The following is a 21,542-nucleotide window of genomic DNA, read 5'->3' as shown; positions in this document are numbered from 1 at the left end:
AGGACATTTGAACAAGCTCCATACAGATTCAGCACATAAATTCATTGTAAATGTTATGTCATTGTCATCCTCCAATTCATCCTCCAGCTCCTTGGCCTTGCTCCCACCACACTTGGGCAGCACTTCCTCTAGGGACAGGGTTGCAGCAGCAGCAGCTATCACCACCACAGACCAATGGTGTTCCCTGATGGACCCCAAGCTAAGAAGGAAAAATAGAGAGGCTTGTGCAAAAGGCAAGCTGGGCAGAGAAGTGTCTCACAGCTGAGGAGATATTACACTGCTCCCCAGGACTGTTCCTTTATCAAAGAGAGATGGTAGGCATGCATGTCATGAGTGTGAGGATTCACTGCATGTCACTGAAAGTGGAGGCAGATGTAGGAAGTAGCATAGCTCTTGACTTCTCAGAGTCAAGGAGGCAGCAAATAACAAAGATGCCCTGGGCCAAGCTTAAGGTAGATCTGCACACTTTCACATCAGCAAACCAAAAAGCTAAATTGAAACAGTCTTCTTGGTATGGTGACACACTCAAAATAGAGCTAATGGTAATTACACAAAAATTGGTTCTGAATATGCTGGGCACAAGGAACATTCAGAAAAAAAATGCTGAGCTGTATTTAGTATAATCATATACTGCACAATTAATGAATCTACAGATGATATAGTATATTTGAGAGCTTAGCTTAAGTAATTACAACACTAGAGCAGAAAAGGACACTCACCCTATCCTGGGCTTGACTAGGAAACTCCAGTGAAGCAGATCTCCAGAAGAGACCCTTCCCCACTGGTAGCCAACTTTTAAATGGTTCTAGGAGAGGTGCAGCCAGGCTCCACCTTTCCAGCAGCACAGCTGAGTTGCCTTCACCTGTGTTCTCATGGCTGACTCAGTGCTCGCCTCAGGTGATCAATCAGAGGTTCAGGCCGTGATTCAGCAGCCCCATACATACTGACAAACTCATTTCTGAACTCTTCAGATCTAGCTCTGTGCATTGCAAAAGCCTGGCAAGAAGCACATACCTGGTTAAATTATAAAAACAGAGCAATATTTCACTGCAGAAGGACTGCACTGACTGCAGGTACTCCAAAGACTCATGGCAGTATAGGGAGCTGCAGGTCTAGTAAAGTCAGTATAAATCCTAAATTTATTTATTTGCAAAAATTTTAGTCTGTGGAGAGCTTAAGAAACTATGTTCTCTTGGTAGTGAGTGTTGGAGCTGAACATATTCATTATTCATTATATTCATTTCTAAGAATGAATGCACAAGAAGCAGTGTTTCAGTGTGAGAAATTAGGGTAAAGCACAGTGAGTGTGTTTGCTGTATATCTAAGAAGAATGGGTCAATAACTTCCAGGACAGAAATTTGCTGCCTGGTGTTTAATGGCATTGGAGTAAAGAAAAAGAAAAAAGATGGTGGGATGTTTGGGAAACTGAGAAGAAGGTCTGTGTTCTCTCCCACTTCAGAAAAATATAAAATGAGTGTGGATAAAAAAGGAAAATGAGATTTCTGAAGCATGATGTTATTGAAGGGAAGAAAAAGCAATTGTACTGAGAGGTGGTTATTGGGAATGATTTCTGTCCGAAATGGATGTGCATTACAAACCAATCTTTCCTGTAAAATTAGCTGAAGTGGTGTCAGTTAGGAGTTGCTGGAGCAGCTGCATTTGGGTGAAGGTCTGCAGTACAGCTTTGAAGTGCAACTGATGCTTGTACGACAGGAGGTTTTTAAACTGGCCTCATGTAAGATGGCAAAACTCTTTGTACAGGCTCTGAGATGGGCATTGTGCAAAAGTGATAGGGAATCCATTAGTTCCAGACTATTCCAACAAAGGGTTGCATGTACAGTGCTGGAAGATTTGATTTACTGAAGGTTGTCTCAGCAAAGGGCTCAAGGTGAAAATGGCAAATAAAAGAAAAAAGAGCCTCACAGTCTGTAACTCCCTTAGTTTTTCTACACAGAGTAGATACATGACAGAAAAGGAGGAGAGAGGCAGTAGGCAGGAATGGCAGTGCAGATACTGAGTTGGGTGACATATTTGATAGTGGAGGAAAGGAGAGATAAGAAAGGTAGTTTAATAACTGCATGCAAATAAAGTCAAAGTTCAGTCACAGAATACATACTCTGACATGAATGAAAAATAGTTATAAGGCTACATAAGCTGCAAGAGGGAACCACCTGGTGATATTGAAAAATAATGGGTGGAGGCTACCTTTTACTTCAATGAAGAATTGGATGAAGGTGATGGTTTCTGGGGGCATCAAACTCAATAAAGAAGCAGCAGCAAGTGACAGAGAACAGATTATCATCTGACCAGGTACCACACAGTTCTTTAAGGCAAGGCTGTGGGGTTTGGTTTTGGAATGGTTTGTTTTGAGAGAGGACCATCAGCAAATGCTGCATTAAGCCCAGGATTACCCATTCTGCCTTTGCGCTTCAGTAGAAGCCCTTCTGCCAGATGAATGACGAGGGAAAAGGTGGTTATTTTTAACCCAGATCAGTTCATTATTCATGCTTAGCAGGACAACCTGATAGAGCCAGCAAGGCATCAGTGGGAGGGCTGCATGTTGCTGGGCAGGGCATGGTTTCAACTACCTCAAGTCAGGGCTGTGGGACTGGGTTTTAGCCCCTGCTGTGAGCTCAGCTACTGGGAATGTGGCAGGTCTCACTCTGCTCTTTTTTTGGGGGGAGGGGGCTTTATTTTTGCATGTGTTGGAAGTTATCAGTCTGGATATGAACAGTTGAAGATTAACTGTTAAAGGCTGCTGCTTTTCCAGGAAGAGTATCCCTTTTCTATTTTTTACTTTTAAGATTCTTAAGTGGGTAAAAGTGCCCATCTCTGCAGGGAAGAGAAAACAATGTGTATGCTACCACTGAGGCAGTACCTAAGACATGCTGAGGTGCAGCATGGTCAAGGCTGGGGAACAGGCTTGAGAGCAGGGCCTGAAGTACATAAAATACTTTATCCTCTTCTTTTCTTGTTGTCTTTTATCTTGGGAGATTACTGAACTGAGTGCTTGTCTTTTCATAATGAGGCCAGAGTACATTGGAAATATCTTCAGGCGTCAGCTAATAAACCACAGAATAAAGGGAGAAGAGCTGGCTAAGTGCAATCTGTAGAGGTCCTTGTCATCAGATCTGCAGAAAAGAGCAGGCTGCTTCTGTGCTGACAGGGGAAGAGGAGTGTTGGGGCAGGAGGGTACACCCACACCAGTTTTGACAGCTCAGACCTGCACCTGATGCAATTAAACCAAATTGCCTGGCTCTATTATCTACTGCCCTGTTGGAAAGCAAGTATCTAATCTGCTGTCAGGCTACAGCTGCTAATGAAACTGAGCTATGCAGTGGCATGGCTAGTTTACCCTCTGCTGTGTGCAGGAGAGTGGAATTATAGATGGTGGGCTATGTAAAAATCCCAAAACCTTCTGTAAGAGAAAGCCATTAAGTAGTAGCTGTGGCGAGTGGCTATGCAGTTACCACTGATCAGCACGGCTGGATGTTGGAACAATGCAGGTGAGAGTGTTATTCATTTTCTGTTCTTTTTGTCACAGAATTTCAGAATGGCTGAGGCTGGCAGGGACCTTTAGGTCCATCTGGTCCAACCCCTGCTCAAGCAGGGGCACCCAGAGCAAGATGAGCAGTCCCAGCTCTCATCTCATCACTGTTTCACACAGAACTTGTTGCACTGCTATCCGTAGCATTGTCCAACACTTCCGTTTGCGAAAAGCTGTTTTCAACTGCTTGTAAGAATTCATAAACGTTTGGGCTGTAATTTTCCACACCAGACACCTGGCTCAACATAACTAGTTTTGGAAAATTTTCACACATTCTGGTTCGAAGGCTTTTTTTGAGGCATTACTTAAAGAATACGCATTTTGTCCATGGTAAAGCTCTAACATATTTCTAGTAGTTTAAAGTGACAACATAGCACTTGCAGTCCCCATCATGATGCACCAAGACTTGGCAATACTATAAACATACAGAAAAAGTCCTCAGTATAGGAGCCCTTGGTGCAGGAGAGACGTGGAGATGCTGGATTGTATCTAGAAGGACATAAAGATGATCTAAGGGGTGGAAAGCCTCCCCTATGAGGACAGGCTGAGTGAGCTGGGTCTGTTCAGCCTGAGAAACAGAGGCTTTGGGGAGACCTGATAGTGGCCTTTCAGTATCTCAAAAGGGGCTATAAGAAAGAAGGAGACAGACTCTTTAGCAGACCCTTTTGTGATAGGCCAAGGAGAAATTGTTTCAAATTAAAACAGGGGAGATTTAGATTCGATATTAGAAAAAAAATATGATAAGAGTAGTGAAGTACTGGAGCAGGTTACCTGGAGATGTGGTGGATGGCTCATCCCTGGAGGCATTCAAGATCAGGCAAAACAAGGCTTGGAGCAACCTGACCTATCTGTAGATATCCCTGTTCACTGCAGGGGAGTTGGATTAGATGACCTTTAAGGGTCTCTCCCAACTCAAATGGTTCTATGAAAAATATCAGAAAATTCTTTGTTGAGCACCATACCTCAACTCTTAACTCTAGCAGAAATGAATGTCATGCTCCAGGAATAACTGAGAGAATAATTATGCGCTGTTTATTTGCTGAGTCTGTGGTTATCTTGTCAGAATGAAGCTTGCAAGTTTCTGTATTTCTACATATGTTGGTGAGTTGAAAGTGAAGCTACTTTGTCTCAGCTCTTAAAGTGGTAAGAACGTACTTTCTTTGAATAAGGTCTGCAGGATTTGTCCCTCAAAACTCCACAGTTTGAGCCAACATGAGTTTGTAATTCAAACCTCTGTCCTTTAGTTCACAGTTACATTTATATTTGATGGACCTGGGAGATGAATTTAAAAATGAGGAGTGCCTTTCCTTCAGGAAACACTGCAATGAGTCAAAGGCAATTGTCTAGATAGAACAACACACACCCAGCTATTTGTCTAGTCTTGTGACTTTAGCAATGAAGATAAAATCTCATGTGTTCATCTGTTCGGATTGAGGAACATAGAAACAGTGATAGTCTATTTATTTTAACGGTTGCTGAACGTCTATTAAGAGGTGTTATGCATGGTATTTGATTTTTTCTGCCTTTACATCTTTGTATCTCCATGGTTACTGTTTGATTAAACTTTGATCAAAGAGAAGACAAATTGTGTAGTTAGTTGTTTAACCCCACGTGGAAAGGATTCCTAGGACAAGAAAATCAATCCTAACTCATACAAGGACAAAATCCAAAATCCTCTGTCAAGTAAAGTTTGCACCTAATTAAAAATATATATATATTTGTAGAACATGGAAGACATGTAGTTTTGTTCTTCTCTTTTTTTTTCCTGGTATAAACTTGCCATTCCTTGTTTTTCATCTGTTGACTAGAATTGTCTGCTCAAGAAAGAAAGAACTTGATAGTTAAAAAAATACCTTATAGTCAGTGTTAGTGGCATTGGGCAATCAATACTTGATTAGAAAATCAATGTCACTTTCTTTCCATTCTTTGAAAATGTTTGCTTATCTGCATCATCACAGGCTGAGTGCTGAAGATGGATAAGATAGATTAGTAACATCCTGTTATCCTGACCAACTTCAGCTATTTGCTGGGAGAGAATGGAGACTCACAGAGAATGATAGAGAACATGCGCAGCCTGGAGCTCATCACGTACCCATGTATATAAGAATTTAAGCATTAGCAACACATTCTTCCTTGATGTGTGAAGAGCCAGCCCAGGTTTAGGGAGTACTTTCCTGTGGGGCTTGTTTGGGCAGCAGTGCTTATCCCTGATATTGCCGAGCCCATAGCCAAGAGGATCCAGATGGGGAAACTGCCCTCTTATGAGACTTGCTTAGCTGTTTGTCTATTACTTCTGAATCAAACCTCATGGTGCAACACAGCTGGCTCTTTTCAGAAGTGGGGTGAAGGTTCAGGATCAGGCCAGCCTAATCCCATGTGCCTTGGACCAAGGAGTGTTCAAGGCATTGCAGTGTAGTTTAACCAGCCAACATAGCTTAAGACAGGCTATAAGTGCTAAAATGCTGCTCAGTCAGACGAGGGCAGACAGATGCCTGGATCATCTCTGTAGAAAATAACCATTTCTGGTTACCAGGACCTGAAAAAGGAAAAAAAAAAGAGTTTAATTTAGGGACTTCTTTGGCTGATGTCACCACTTTTGAAATGTTCAGAAATGCAAAGTGCTTTATTGAGCCTCTGAACTTTTCATCATCTGTCATGGAGTTCAGCTTGGGTCACTAGGTGATGTTGTATACTTATGCCTATTTCTTGTTTGCTAGCTAAAGTGAAATGATTGGAAAAGTCAGCTTTAAAAATGTCTTATGCTAGTTGTGCTCCTCCTTTTGCAGCATTGCTGGACAAATGTGAGAAAGAGAATAAATGACAGATGAGAATCAGACAGTAAATGGCTGTCACACAGGAAGCAGAAAAGAGAAGTAATGAGCACTCTTAGCACTTATTCTCTACTATAGTGGTTTGAAGGATATACCTTTATGATGCTTGTATCTGGGACCATACATACACATTTAAAATGCACTTACAAGGGGCTACGCTTGGTTTCCTGGAAAACAGCCTCCTCCTGCTCTGTTACTCCTCCACCTTTCTCTGCCTATCAAGAGAAAGCTTCTGCAAGTTCTCCTGCTTCTCCCTGCTTTCCCCTCCTCGTTCTTTGGCACTTCCCACGGTTCTCACTTCCAGCAGCCAGAAAGGATTTCGGTTCTGCCTGTAAGATTCAAGCTCAACCCCTGACAGTGGACCAAGCCTGGTCCCTAAGGGGATATTAGCAACAGCTCCACAGCAGTGCTGAAAATCTTTCTACCTATCCTAGCACATGCTAGAGCTGGGAATAGAAACAGAAATATTTTCAAATTGTAGGGGAAAAAAAAAAGTAATGACGCTCTTATGAAAAAGAAATTGGAGAAATGAGAGTTGTTATTTTAAAAGCTGCTTATCACACAATCAGTAAAAAGGGAATTTCCACCATCAGAAATGAGTGCAAAACTGTTCAAATTGGGCAAACTCCCCAAGTACTCACAGAAGATAGATATATACAGACCTCTGATGTTATCAGGGGAGCTTTACCAATATGGCAAAAAGATTGTGACAGTTTATGAAAAAGGGGAACCCAGAATTTACCGGACTGCAAAAAAAACCTCTTGAGACTGTTCTCATTTTAACCTACTCACATTTCAACCTCCTGAGAGAGGATAAAAAGAGAAAAGAAAAAAGGGGTTAGCAGAGAAAAGAGAAAAGGGGTTAGCAGAGTTCAGAAAGTCTTGACACAAATATTATCTGGGAAAGAAAAACATTTTCACATCCTGCTACTGTAATTGATAATGCAGTGATGGCAGATCAGATCTGGGGTTAGCATAATAACAAATATGTCCACCCAAAAGCAGTGGACAGGGTATAATGAACCCTAGAAAGCTATGAGAACAAGGTTAAATGTAGCTGTGGTGTTACTGCAACACATCAGGTAATGCTAATAGCAGAGCATGTTGGTCTCTGAACTGTGGCCAGTTAGTCTTCACCTTGGTTGAATGATAAGCAGGCAAACTGTAAAGAAGATAAAAGGATATTTATTTTGGAAGTTAATTTAGATTTGAGTTTGGTCTCCCCAGGGCACCAAGGAGCTCAGAAAGCGTTTGGACAACTCTCTCAGACATAATGTTTGATTTCTGGGTCATCCTGCGTGGCACGAAGAGTTGGATTTGATGATCCTTGTGGGTCTTTTTCAATTGGGGATATTCTATTCTATGATTCTATTCTTGGATTACTTTCCCAACATGCAAACATGGAGTAATGAGTTCACACAGGTTTTTTTTTTTTTTAATTGCTGATTTTTCTTCAGTTTTCAACAGAAATGGATTAGTGGCAAGATCCATTTTTTTATAAACTTTTGGTGAAATTTAGGTCCAGAGATAGTCACAGTCCTTGGTAATTCTTCTCCTCCAGGTCAAACAGAATTACAATTCAAGCCATTTTATGCAATAAAGCATGAGAGGCTGGGAAAACAGATTTGGGGCTAAAACTAGAGTAACCTGAAGCTGCTTGAGATTGAGGATGAGTGTGTTTGAGCATGAAATATGAGGAAGGCATGGCCTTGAGAAGGTATGAACAGTGTCTTGGATGTGGTACTGCTGGAGAGCTAATCAGTTGTGAATCAGAGCACTCTGCAGGCAGCAATTTCCTCGTATGCTCAGGAGCAGTTTTTGTGTACAGCAGTACAATGAGACAAGACTATACTAAGACTTCACCTGCTTGGTTTTGCACAGAAATTTTATCCTTCAGGGAAGATACATGTGAGATCTTTTAAACTAACCATGTTCGGGTGAAAACTGTTTTTTTCTGTATATCTAGAAAATAAAGCTGCATCTTTTTGAGGACTTTGTTCACTTGTTAGAGGTGAAAATTTAAAAAGTGCAGTGAATGTGGATGCTGAGACAAAGAGGGACTTTCACTGGGGTGCACTCATGCGATTTCTACAACTTTTTCCTGAATTTGTGTCTCTTGTGAAGGCGGAACTATTGCAGAAAATGAATGAGTTACAGAGGCTCACCAGAGCGCCAAGCAACTTTTTAATTCCTCCACTGCATACAGAATAATTATAGAAGGATGAAAGGATGAAGTACAGAGGCACCAGGTCAAACACTGCTGCCATCTCCTCCTTTATTCCTAATGACCTGTCGTTTTAACTCAGCATTAACTACCCACTTCCTTTAAATAGCTTTTTATCCTAACCCATCCTCCTAATTCTCAAAGCTGCTTGGACTTATTTTTGTTGCCTGCCTGTGTCAGAAGGCTTTAATTCTTCATTTTTTGTAACTGAGCAAGCTCTGTGTACTCTGCTTACATTGCTTCAAGCAACCACGCAAAGGTTATCAGGCCTCAGAGAGTTAGCTTGGCTTCTTGAGCTAGGGGCAAAATAAACTCCATGAGTTTTGGGAGTAGGAGAAGGTGAAGGAGGAAATGTAAGTAAGAAATGGGCTACAGGGAAGAGCTCATATCTTGTATCAGTAAACACAAACGGGGAGAATTCTGTTCCATTTAGCTGCAGACTTAGAATAAGAATTCCTTGGAATTAAATGACAGCATACAAAGCAATCATGTTATTAATTCAGACCAGCAGAACACATCCCTGCATTATATAATTATTTTATTACAGTGAAGGATCAGTTTAAAACTTCATTAAAATGTAACCAGTAGAAAATAATATGATTCCACTGACATTTGATTTAATTAAAATCTCTAAGTTAGGAATATTAAAACACATATCAACTCTTGAATATCTCCAAAAGCTGCATTCCAGGTATCCTACTCCTCAGTGCACCCAGCTGCTCAGACAGCTGAAGGCAACAGGGGCATGAGGTGTTCCTGGGGTCCTGGCTCAGTAACGCTCAGCACACTGGCAATAGAGCCTGTGTGCACACAGCCATTCAAAACACTCTTGAATTAGTCAAGCTGGCCTTCACATTATCAAAATTAGTATTGTTTGTTCAGTTCAGCCTTGACAAAGAAGCAAATCGGTTTTCTGAACTATGAGAAACAGTGGCTGTGAGCCAAAGCCCACTGAAATTAAGGAGATCCCCTGCTGACTTCAACAGCTTGCTGGATCTTACCCAGTGTGAGTAAATGACATTGCTCTAAAGTACATTTCTTTTTTTCCTGCAGCAGCTTCAGACAATATTTTCTGTTTTGAATACTGCTGTTCTTGTATGTTCAATTTCACTCTTGTATTGTTCCCAATACTTTGTAATTTTACATTGTCAGGATAGTTTTCTCTGTGGTTTCATAGAGTAAATTGACCTAGTTAAAATTAAAGGCTGCCAGCATAAATTAGATTAGGTTGGCCTAGTGATCTGAAAAAGAGCTGTAACATGCTGTGTTTGTCTTTATTTCTATAAGCAAGAGTGTCTGGATGAAAGGGCAGCTATTAGAGCTACTTCGTGTACCCTGTTACAAGTCTGATAGACCTCTGTTAGCATGCAACAGAACAAAGTGATCAGTCATTTCATTTGGAAACATAATAATTTCACTGCTTTACTTTCAGCTGTAAAGTTTCACCTTCCATTTGAAACGTGTGTGAATCTAGTTAGTAATAAAGGAATGCACTTTACTGACAGCAAGGGTACGTCTACATTAAGACTATCTACATTGTAAGCCCTCAAGCCTGAGATAAAAAGAGCACCATATTCTAAGCTTTGGAGATTGCAGAAAGCATCTATCCTAACACTTCATACCCCAGCACAGGCTCCTTTCATGAACAGACGTAAAATGGATTATGCCTCTTATCAGCTTCATCCACTAATATGTATCTAAAGCTTTACTCTCTGTAGCCACAGTATAAATACTTGGAGGCTGAGCTGCAAAAGCCTCTGGCTCAGGCTTTTAAAATTTTTTTTATTTTTATTTTTTTCATTTTATTTATTTGTTTGTTTGTTTAAGCAAAGAAGCCAGACAACTATCTTGTTTATGAAGGCTATTCTCCCATCAGTCCTGTTTTTCATGTAAATACCCCTTCCAACCACTAAAAAGGGACAAGAGGATAATGGGTATTTACACTGAATGGAGTCCAGAAGCACTTTACCTTGGGAAATGCATCATTCTTCACAGGCAGAATCCATGTAAACATCAAAGGGAGCTTTATTAATGCTAATAAATAGATAATAATTAGTGAATAATTGATGTTGACATTGCCACTTGCTGCTGTATCTAACTGCTGTGTACATAGTGAGCTGAATGTTTATCTTCACTGGTAAAAGCTGCATTGCTTTGTTGATGCCTGGCTGTCCCTCACTCCGCTATTTAACCCTGCAGACTGAACTGCAGGATACCAGCACTCCCATATTGTGGAAGCAGTTCTCCACAATTATGTATCAGAGCACAACCCTGTCTTCTCAAGCAGCCCAAACTGACTTTTCTGGATTCATTTTATCAATGTTTGCTGTCCCAGTAACTTTTATCCTCTGCTACATCCTGTCTCCTGTGCCCAAAGACAGCCTTGTATCTACAGTTGGGCACATATCCTCTCTTCTGCATTGGTAAGCCTAGAAAATCCATACCCTCTTTCCCAAAAAGTAAGGAGATCCTGGATCTTGTTCATATGTTTTCTGGGCCAGGTGGAACAAAGAAATGGGCATGGGAGTACATGAATGTGTATGAATGATTTTAATGATAGGACTTGAAATTGACTGATGAGCAGGCAAATATGTGCTAAACTAAGACACGGTGGTGATAAAATCTAGCATAGTCAAAACAGAGCTGCCTAGAAGCCATTTAACAGTGCACAGCACACTGCAGCAGGTTAGGAACACCGGTGATAAGTGTCTTAGATAAAAAAAATCTGTAGTGCAGTTTAGGTAGGTGTGAAATGTTGGCCGTGCTGAATAGCATTATCAGCTTCTTAAGGCCAAATAAACAGTAAATCACAGACTTCATCTGACTTCACTGCTTACCAAGTCCCTACATTGAGATTTACACAATAAGCTAGGCTGATAGAATGCATTTTTAGTTAGTATAGAGAACTGATACTCCTCAGTTGAAGGACTTATCTTGATTTTCATGACAAGCAGCATAAATGCACCAAGAAAATCAAGGTGGTTTCCTCATGTAGGGCCTTACATGCTTCAGTGCCTATGCTCATGCTCATTTTTGTGCTAGTGCCAGGGAGAAATTCTTTGTTCTCAGGTCTCTTGAGGAAGGTCTACCTGATGGCTGGAAATAGTTGTTTTCAAGGGGAATAAACCCACTAATATCTTCAGTGCACAGAGGTGGTAGCAGTTGTAGCAGGAAAACTTTGGAGAATAGGTGGGTGGAGTTGCCAGTGGGGTTACCACTGAGGCAAATATTCCCTGCCTAACAGTGTTGTGTGCATGTAAATGTATGCAGAGACACTGCATCCCAAATAAGATTGACTAAAGCTTAAGTAATCTTCCTTCTTCCATGAGGCTCTTGAAGGCTGCTACAACAGAACAAGTGAGTAGCATCACTGCATGGTTCTTTCTGTAGTCCTGCATATTTTCCTTTATTAAAAATGTTTTGTTTTACAGACCAGATGCCCCATTATCCCTGTTACGTTTTCTAGTTATTCTGACAGTAGTTGAATTTTATCCCTTGTGATTTCTAGAATAAATGTAGTGCTGATTTTTTTTAATTTTTCAATCCAGCGACAGCTTAGTTCTCTTTCTATCTCATAACTATGTGAGAAAATTGAGAGTAGTGGGGGAATATTAGCTAATGAACCCATTCTCTGTAGTTCCCAGACAACCGATGTGTTTTTTCCCATCTATATTTAATGAGACATTATTTCTCACATTGAAATAGCAAGGCTATCATGGTAGAGAAATTCTCAGTATGCTGTTTGTATTCACAGTATGCTGCAAATCAGATAGATTCACAGTAAGGGGAAAAAAAAAAAAATTAAGATAAACAGGAAATGATTACTACTTTAAATGGATAAGGAAAAATCCCTATTAAGCACTTGAACATTTTGTTTAACTTAGATCTGAAATCTCAAATTTTATTCCCCACTTGCACAGGCTTTAGATTTGTTCCTATTGGCTGCAGTGGAATTAATCCTAATTTACATTGGTCTGAGAAGAATGGGATCACCAGGGCTCATTATTCCCATCTATAACCAAAACCCTCGTAGAGCTTTTTATTATTTGGATATGAAGATGCTGTAATGGTTTAAAAGACTGTTTGTGGTGCCGACAGGAAGACAAGATAAAGCAAAAATGAAGTGCTCCAGACTGTTTCATTCCAGATGGGTGTTCTCATGAGCCACAAGGCATAGCTTTGCATTTCCACTATGTCACCTTCTGCTTGGGATTCATTGATAGGAAGGCAGCATGAAAAGTTCCCATTGTAACTTGACAAGGTTTTGTACTTACATTGCTTGGGTCTGAGGTAGTCCAGAATACATCTGGATCCAAAAGAACGTGTTTAGTCCTCTAATTATCCACTGACCCCAACAGTAATTCTTTGCAGACTAGATGTTTCATTGACTCAAGATTACGTCCCTATAACAGTACCATGAACTAACATATCCTTCTTTAATCCTTCCTTTCACCATAGACTGTCAACAAAGAGTTTGAATTTACAAATGATCCATCTCTCAGGAAAAAAATAACCACTTTTAGATCCTGAATTCTTTAACACAAAGCATTAATATCTCTGCTGAGAGGATAAATTTCATTCTATATCAAGAAAACAGAACAAAAAAAAAACCATTTGATTTAATTGATACAGCTATTCTGGTTGCATTTTATAGTATGTCCAATCAATAAACTTCATCCTCCTGATCACTAATGCCTATCTCATGCTTGGTGCTCCTCAAGATACTGCTCATTATAGAGCTACTTATTTAATATGATGGACAAATACCTGACTGTGCAAGGAGTCTCAAAGGCACAGAATGTGAACAGCAGTGTTCTGGAGCCTAGGCATGGCAGTTTGTGTGCAATTCTTCCAGCCTTTGTTTCCTAGCAAGTCAGCTAAACATGGTATGCTTTATGGGTGCAAGAAGTGCCAACTGTGGTAGTATTTAGTAACTATGACTACTGTGGGCTCTCATTTGAAAATCTCAGAATACAGTCTAGTCAGAAGTAATCTTCTTCCAGTTTAATGATTTTTATTTAATTTCAGTAGTTATGGAAAACAGCAGGAATTCTGACCCTCCCATGCAAATGTTAATGATGTTGCTGGCATTGCACTAAAAAAAACAGTATATGAATGTATTGCAATACTGATTAGTAGTTTTTTTACTCATGCTGATCAGATCAATAATATCTTTCCATATTAAAACTGAGTTGTAGGATGTATAAATGGAAATTTGCATTTCCATTTCAAGAAAGGCAAATATATCCATATCATCTCACTGAAATTCCGTAGACTTTTCCTCAAGATGTAAGCACTGAAGATAGGGGCACTGGGTTAATATTTGGAGCAGATTGCTAACGCTTAAACAAGTCTCTCAGTCAGACTTCCTCTAATGTTCTATTTGAAGTAATTTTTGATGGATAGATATTGGTGAAAGTAGTGACAGAAAAAGAAGCCTTTATTCTGGGAAGTTGGATTCTAATTTAAATTTAACTATTATTCTACCAAGAGACCACATCTTTATGTAAACTTCTCCCTCTGCCAGACAGTTAGAAAAAAGAAAAGGCACATTTTTTTCAGGAAATGGCTCACATCTTATGAGATGCATAGGATATTAAAAAAAAAGTGCTTTGAACAAGATACAGAAGCTGCAAAAATAAGCGTGTTTGCATTGGTGGGCTACTGTATTTGTGAATACAATATTTTTCTATCTTTTTAAATGAATAATGCTAATATGATTCCTCAAAAGAAAACAGTGAGAATTTAAGAAGATACTTATACATATTTTGTACAATTCAAAGGGGCTTTCTTTTGCTGAAAAGTGCTACTGATAAAGGCTATTTCCATTTAAGTAATTACAAAGGGGAATCTCAAAATATATTGCATGTTGTCTTACATTTAAATCACAGTTTAGAGAACAAACATAATTTGACAAATTCTAATAGCACATGTGAAGGAAGTAATAGCAGTAAATAATAAAATAAATTCAAAATCATAGTTGTTTACGATTCATGTGAAGAAGTAAACAAGAATATTGTATTTGTTTATATAAAGTTGTTACCTGCTTCACTCACAGCTCTTGTGGAATCAAATGCTTCTCAGCAGTATTAGGAACAACTGTCCCAACATGAACAAGAAAACACTCAATAAAAAGCAGTTTAGAAGCATTGTACACTGCAAAAAATATTCACCTGTCTGGTTTCAGAATAAATAAGACCTAGAAAATATCTTCATGCTTATGTGTTCTAAGTTCATCAGCATCTGTTACTCCACTAGAAAAAGAATTGGTAGAGAAGTGGCAGTCTCAAAAATAACATATTCTTTCAAGTTTCAGGAATAGAAATGGCTGAATAAAAGAAATATGTTAATACTGGTACATCCACTGAACAAAGGATTGCAGTACTTTTAAGGAATGCGTAAGAATCCATGAAGAAAAGGAGTGTAAGCCTTGATGAGATAGAATAAAGCTTCATTAATGTTGCTGATCATGGATTTAGATTACTTATTTCCATGCATTCACTCCTGTGCACTTAGGTGTATTACTATCTGAACAGCGTACCAGAGGAAAGGCTAAAATCAGACTGGGAATGAGGAGCTTTTTTTCACCCAGAAACCTGGTCTCCAATAAAAACCTTATCTCATTTTCCTGTTCCATCAAAACAACGCAGTGTGGACCCTCTCTTCTTTGCTGACTAGCTGTCCATGGCAGATGGAAAGTGTTCGTTAGAGCCTACATGAACTCCAAGGGGTTCTGCTACAACTTGCACTTGAGCTGAGGAATGTCACACACTGGGCTAAGTCCTATTGTACTCTAACTCCACTAAAGCTAATGGTCTTTCCTCAGAGATGAAGATGATTCCCCGAATTTAGGCACAAATGAGAGAAGACATCACTTAAGGGAGCAGAGATGTGGCCAAAATGAAATCTGAAACCATGAGGTGCTTTTCTTGTTTCAGTTTATCTCTTGGCCTAGAAAGAATTCTGTAGTTAGGATATCCATGCCCTTATCTAGGCTGGATAATATATGCACAGGAAAACATGCTTCCAGCCTGTGTGGCTTTCTCTTTCTCCTTTCTGTTACCTCTATCTCACTGTAACTAATCTCCCCATTGGGGAAAAAGAAAAAAACAAAAAAAACCAAAAACAAACAAACAAAGAAACCCAACAGTCTTCATTTCTTTCTTTTTTGCCTCAACTGAAACCATCCTTTTCCTATGAAAAAAATAATTAATTAATTAATGCTTTATTGGGTCTCAGAAGGGTTATACGTGTTCATAATTAACTGATATGTATCTGATACCTGGCTCTTGCCTAAGCATACTTGGGGCCATCAGCTGAAAGTGCAGGCAGAGTTGGCCTTTAGGGACCACAGTGCCTACAGCGACAAGATCCCAGATTCCTCTCCTGACTTTACTTCCTGCCTTCATGTTTCCAAAGTCCTGCAAGAATTTGTGCCAGCAGCATCAGCACAGGGCACTCACATTCAGCACAGCTGTTCAGATTCATTTGGTGCCTCTAGATGGATCAGGCTGGTTTCTGCGTGAGGTATCATCAAGTACTGTGTGACCCCAGAAGACTGCTACTTAGATCACAAAACACAGAAAATAGGGGTGGAAAGGGAGTTAGTGTTAAAGCTGTATGTCAGGGTAGAGACCTGAAAATAAATGATGCTTATGTCCTTATCAAACTTCCACGCAGGGTAACATTTTTGAAGTGATTCCCAACTTTGTGTTTGTTGGTCATGACAACGTGAGCTGACTTATCTTAGATGATAGCTGAAACACAGTGTGTCTTTCTCTATAGCACAGGTTAAATAAAGTGGAACTTTCCAACTCATCAGACATTATAGAGATTTGTGTGTACCACTCAAAAGTTATTTCACCAAGCCTTTATCGTTGGGCAAAGTGATGGCTGTCATATCTTCTTAAATATCTTCTAGCAAATTCAGTTTGAGATGTATGTATTCATCTGAAAAATGCACCTCACAGCTTTGGACTGAATGGCATCAAGTAGAGATAAACAAATGTCTCAATGGAAATATCAGAATCAGTGGTCATTTAGGTAAAATGTGCACAGGCTGCCTGTGAGTGCACAATGTCATGCAGTGCGTGGGAGGTCCTTAGTCTACAGGCATTTGTTATATACAGCGTATAGAGGATGTATGATGGCTGCCTGGAAAGTTATGTCTACTATTTTATTATGGTGGCCCTCGACATCAGAGGCAGATGGTGGTAGGGCAGTTGAGGTTGAACCTTTCCACCAACATTCTGTTGCATTTTGTTGCCATGTCACAGATGGCAGCAGAGAGGCAGACTGACTATACAGCATCTGACATGGAACTACAATTCTGTGATTCTGTGATTCTGTGAACTGCATTTTGAAACAAAAGTGTGGAATTTAATTCCTTCATGTGGAAAAAATAACATTCATTGACACTTACTGAACTTTATGGAGACCAAACAGTGGATTTGAACACAACAAGGTGGTGGGCAGTGTATTTCAGCAGTAGCAACAGTGGCATGGAAGACAAGCCGTGTTGCACATGGCCATGTGGATTTTTATGAGCACAACACGCAGGCTCTTGTTCATCACTGCTGAAAATGCATAGCTAATGGTGGTGATTCTGCTAGAAAAATAAATAAATAAATAAATAAATAAATAAGCAGAGAATTTGCTCTGTCAAATAGTGGTATTGTACTCTTTATCTGTTGTACTTCCATGGAAATAAATAGGTGTGACCCATGTATGATTAACATGGGCCAACTGGAAGCCTCTGCAAACTGCCTGAAAGTTGACTAAACAGAAAAAAATACTCACCTGATAATATTTTGCTGAGCCACCTGGCATCAGGAGGTGGCAAGTTCCTTCAAGTCTGTAATGAGGAAGTGCTGAATGAAGGAGCTGTGCCTTGCAAGGACATGCTAATCATCTCTGTATAGCCAGCCCACAAAAAGACCTCCCTTCAGAAATGCTGTTGGTAAAGGTCTGTTATTCAGATGGCAACAGGAGGTCCCTCTTCATACCCTTTCATATCCTCCCAAGGGATATGCTAGTTCTTCTGCAACACTAAGATACTTGAATGTGAAGAACAGCTGCTCATCCCTGAGGCAGTGCCAGGACTAGCTGTGGTAAGGGTGGGAATGGGCTTGGGAAAGGAGCTTCCAAGCACCTCAACAAGTTGTCAGTGAAATAAACATCCATGACATAACTACACTGGCCGTGTATTACGGGGCTGAGTGCACCTGACAGTGCCCAAGGCAGTTCCTGAGATTTTCTTGAGACGGTGGCCAGGGCTGTTGGTAACTAATTGAGTACATGAAAGATGACGATGGGGACACAGCCTCTCCGATGAGCCAAAGGCACATTCCATAATCATGTGGGTGCAAAGCCCATTCACATAGATCCTGTTCCCTATTCATAAGTTGGCATAGCCCCCTTCCTCCTCCTCTTCCTCAGGGCCCCTGTGTGCGGCTGTGCATTTCAGCACAGATTCCAGAAATCCTGGAATTTCAGCAACTCCGTGACACCTCCCAGTACTTGAATTCCAGGAGCTGCCTTCCCCTGTTCTGCTCACCACACCACTCACATCATGGCAGCAACCATCAGAAGAGGAGCGGCAGCAGGGACAGGGAGGTGATCGCCCCTCTCTACTCTGCCTGGTTGGATGCCTGGTCTGTTTAGGTTGGACGTCAGGGGGAAATTCTTCACAGAGAGAGTGGTGAGGTGCTGGAACAGGCTGCCCAGAGAGGCTGTGGATGCCCTGTCCACCCCTGGAGGTGTTCAAGGCCAGGTTGGATGGGGAGCTGAGTAGCCTGGGCTGGTATCAAATGTGGAGGTTGATGGCCCTGCATGTGGCAGGGGGTTGGAGATTCATGATCCTTGAGGTCCCTTCCAACCCAGGCATTCTGTGATTCTGTTGTTCAGCGACCGCAGCCCCCAGCCGCTCTCGCTAACACGCAGGACACAGCCTCCACCTGTGCAGGGGCTGATCTCCTCCGAGAAGCGCGTCGTTGTTATGTGCTTCACAGACTCCACCGCCGTAACCCCACGGCCGTAACCCCACGGCCCATCCGCCCACGGCAGAGATAGGGTCGAGCAGCCGGACAGCGGGGCGGCGCCGTGACGGGCACCGCCTCTCCCCGCCCTCAGCCGCCTCGGCGACGCCGGCCCTCTTTGTACCGCCGGCCGGTCAGCACGCCGTTTGCCGCCTCGCTTCTCCGCAGCACTGCCCGCCCGGCTTCGACTGCGGCCGGGAGCCGCCTCTGGGTGGAGGCGCGGGTCGGCCCGCCCCTGCCCGTGTTCTGCTGCGGAGCTTCCCCATTTCCTGCCCCGCCGGTCCCAGGGCTTGCCGGCCCTGCCCCTGTGCCGCCCGTTCGTCTTGCTGTTCTTCCGCGCGGTGTTCGCGTTCCCGAGCCGCCGGCTGCGTCCTCCCCGGCGGCGGGCATGGCGCCGTTGACCGCGCCCGTACGCGTCTGAGGCGGCGGGGGTGGCGAGGACGAGGCGAGATGAGGCGCCTGCAGCCCGGAGCCGCGTTGCTGCTGTCGCTGCTATGGGAGGTGAGGTTCCGAGACCCCGCGGCCGCCGGGGCGCGGTGCGGCGGGCACGAAGGAGGCATCGCGCGCCTGTTCGCGGCGCGGGGCTGGAGGCCGAGGCGGGAGGCGCCGGCAGCCCTCGAGGAGCCCGCGGGGCCGGGGGTCGGGCCGTGACCTGAGGGCTCTGGACCCGTGGAGAGGAGCTGCGGGCGCCCAAAGGGGAAGTGCGCGGCCGGCTACCGATCTGCTCTGTAATTGTCAGTGCCAGCATTGAGCTTTGCGGTCCTCTTTGCGCGGAGCCTGGTTACTCGAGTTTTTAATTCTGATTTTAATGGAGTCTTTTGTGGTGGTGTGTTTTGGGTTTTTTTTCTTCTTTTCTTTTAATCTAGAATGTTTGTTTTGCCGTATGTGTCTGTGGATTAGTGTTATGTGTCTATTTTCGGAAGCTTAAGGTAGGCTGTTAGATAAGATGTAAATAAGAAATTACAACTTAAAACGGTTGAAGTTGTGTTCTGCAGGACAAGAACACCCAGAAACTGAGCACTGCGAGTTCAGATAACTGATCAGAGACATTTGGCTGTTCCCAAGGGTGTCTGGCATCTGAAACTTCTGCTGCACTCTGTGCTCACTTCCACACTGGCTGTTAACTGAAATTGCATTGCTGTTTGTTGTTTTTTTTTTTCAAATCCATTTGCGGCTTCCACATGGTCTTAGTTAATATTTAACGCAGCATGAGTTGAGATGTATGCTTTTAACTGAACGTTTTGCAGAAGGCTTTGATTATCGTTCAGATAGCTGGGGAGGAAGATGCGTAGCCATTCGGAGCAGTTCACAGTAGTTTACTGGTAGTTGAAGTTCTCCTCATTAAGGGACTTAAAATGCTTGTTGTAAGGTGAAGATGCTCTTTCTGTCAATGCGTTTTCTGAACCAGGAGTTCTCCTTATACCAGTAAAGAGAGTGAGCTCCAGTTGGATGCGTGTTCACACTGATGAAGACACATGCAGGCTCAGGAATGTGGAGTGCTTCCCTGTGACTTCCATGCTGAGCTCGGTCATTAAGTAGCTGTGCTGCGCTGCTCTGGGGAATCATGTCTTGTATGCTGTGAAGTCTGTGAAAGGAGAGAAAATGGGAAAGACAGGCTGGGGAGCCTGCATCAGCTGCTGAGTTATTGCACTGAGACAGTTGTTACTGGAGCAGGATTTACACATAAGGAATTCCTGGTTCCTGATCCTTTGAGAGCTTGGAATATACTGATTACAGGACCACTTGGAGGGCTGTATTGGTAGTAAAGAGTGATTAATTCAGAGTTTTAACAAGAATTTTCTACCTTTGTCTTTTACAGCACTTTTTTTTCTTTCCCAACCCCTCAATAAAGAAAACCCTTGCTTTTCTAACCTGAGTATTGATGCTGAGAAGATGAGAAGACATGCTGTTAGGAGAGAGAAGCTGTAGATGCCATAAGCTTTGCTCACAGTTTAGTCGCTGACTTACTGAACATGTGAGCTGAATTAAGGAACTTTTAAAGATGGATTACTTGATAGGTAATTTTGGCTCTTGCTGGAGAGAATGAATGCTGCTAAGTATTCATCCGTCTTTCTTTTGCAAACTGTTTCAGCTACCTGGAGGTAGCAGTGTGTTATTAAGTAGAGTTGCCTGGAACACCCTTTTTCATCAGGAGCCTGGGGTTCCGGTGGACTGTTGTGCATTCAGTATTTACCAGGATATGTATTCAGCTGGTAGTCCTGCTCTCTGGTGCAGCTCATGGTTGCCCTGGCAGGACTTTCTGTACGAGTCCAGGGCTCTCAGTTCTTTGGAATAATTTGAGGAATGCCTTAAAGTATGTCAGTTTGGCAGTCTGGGCTGTATAACAAGATTTTCTGCTTTTATTTCTTCAGACATCTCAAGGCTTGTACGCATTTGGCTTTAATGGGTAGCACTGCCTTTTGGATAGGAAAAAAAAATAGCCTCTGCCTGTATGATTCAATGAGGTTGTTATCAGCCTCCAAGTGTGCACAGCAGTATCTCCTGCTGAGTTGTTTGTCAGGATGGTGCCTTTTTCTCTCCTGCAGCTGTGGGTGTGCTGGGCTGCGAGTGGGTGTCTGATGCTGAACTCATGGATGGAAGTGCAGAACTGAGCTGCACAAGTCGCAGCCTTCACCAGGACACTGCACACAGCATGGTGGTAATCAAGGATGGGGAGGTAGTTGTGCCAAGAACAGCCCCGATGGTGGCTTGCTGGGTAGCCTTGCTTCACAAAGGTGTCATGTAACTTTAAGTGCATAAGCTTCTGGTTGGCTGTTGCATCCAAAGTGGCCTAGGAACTGGTAAAAGCCTGAACTTTTTTTATTAAGTCAGTTTTTATTTTTAGTCAAGCTTTTTAGTGCTCTACTTGAAGAAATACCCATGGAAGCTGTTGTAAATGGTAT

General features: G+C 42.1%; 1 protein-coding gene across 2 annotated transcripts in view; it reads left to right on the top strand.

Moving 5' to 3' along the window:
- Positions 1-19,043: 19,043 nt before the first annotated feature.
- The window catches only part of VOPP1 (VOPP1 WW domain binding protein), a 64,925-nt gene continuing 62,426 nt past the window's right edge, over positions 19,044-21,542 (top strand). The window contains exon 1 of one of the 2 annotated variants that reach the window (XM_042834251.1): positions 19,044-19,140. In XM_042834251.1, coding sequence (XP_042690185.1) covers positions 19,090-19,140 — 51 coding nt within the window. In that variant the 5' untranslated portion in view covers positions 19,044-19,089. The remainder of the gene's footprint in view (positions 19,141-21,542) is intronic. The other variant, XM_042834252.1, reaches the window with a different exon arrangement.

Source organism: Centrocercus urophasianus, unplaced genomic scaffold, assembly GCF_019232065.1.
Source record: "Centrocercus urophasianus isolate 14NV4802_14NV808 unplaced genomic scaffold, USGS_Curo_1.0 seq_44, whole genome shotgun sequence".
NCBI lineage: Eukaryota > Metazoa > Chordata > Aves > Galliformes > Phasianidae > Centrocercus > Centrocercus urophasianus.
This window is presented reverse-complemented; position numbering and strand designations above follow the sequence as displayed.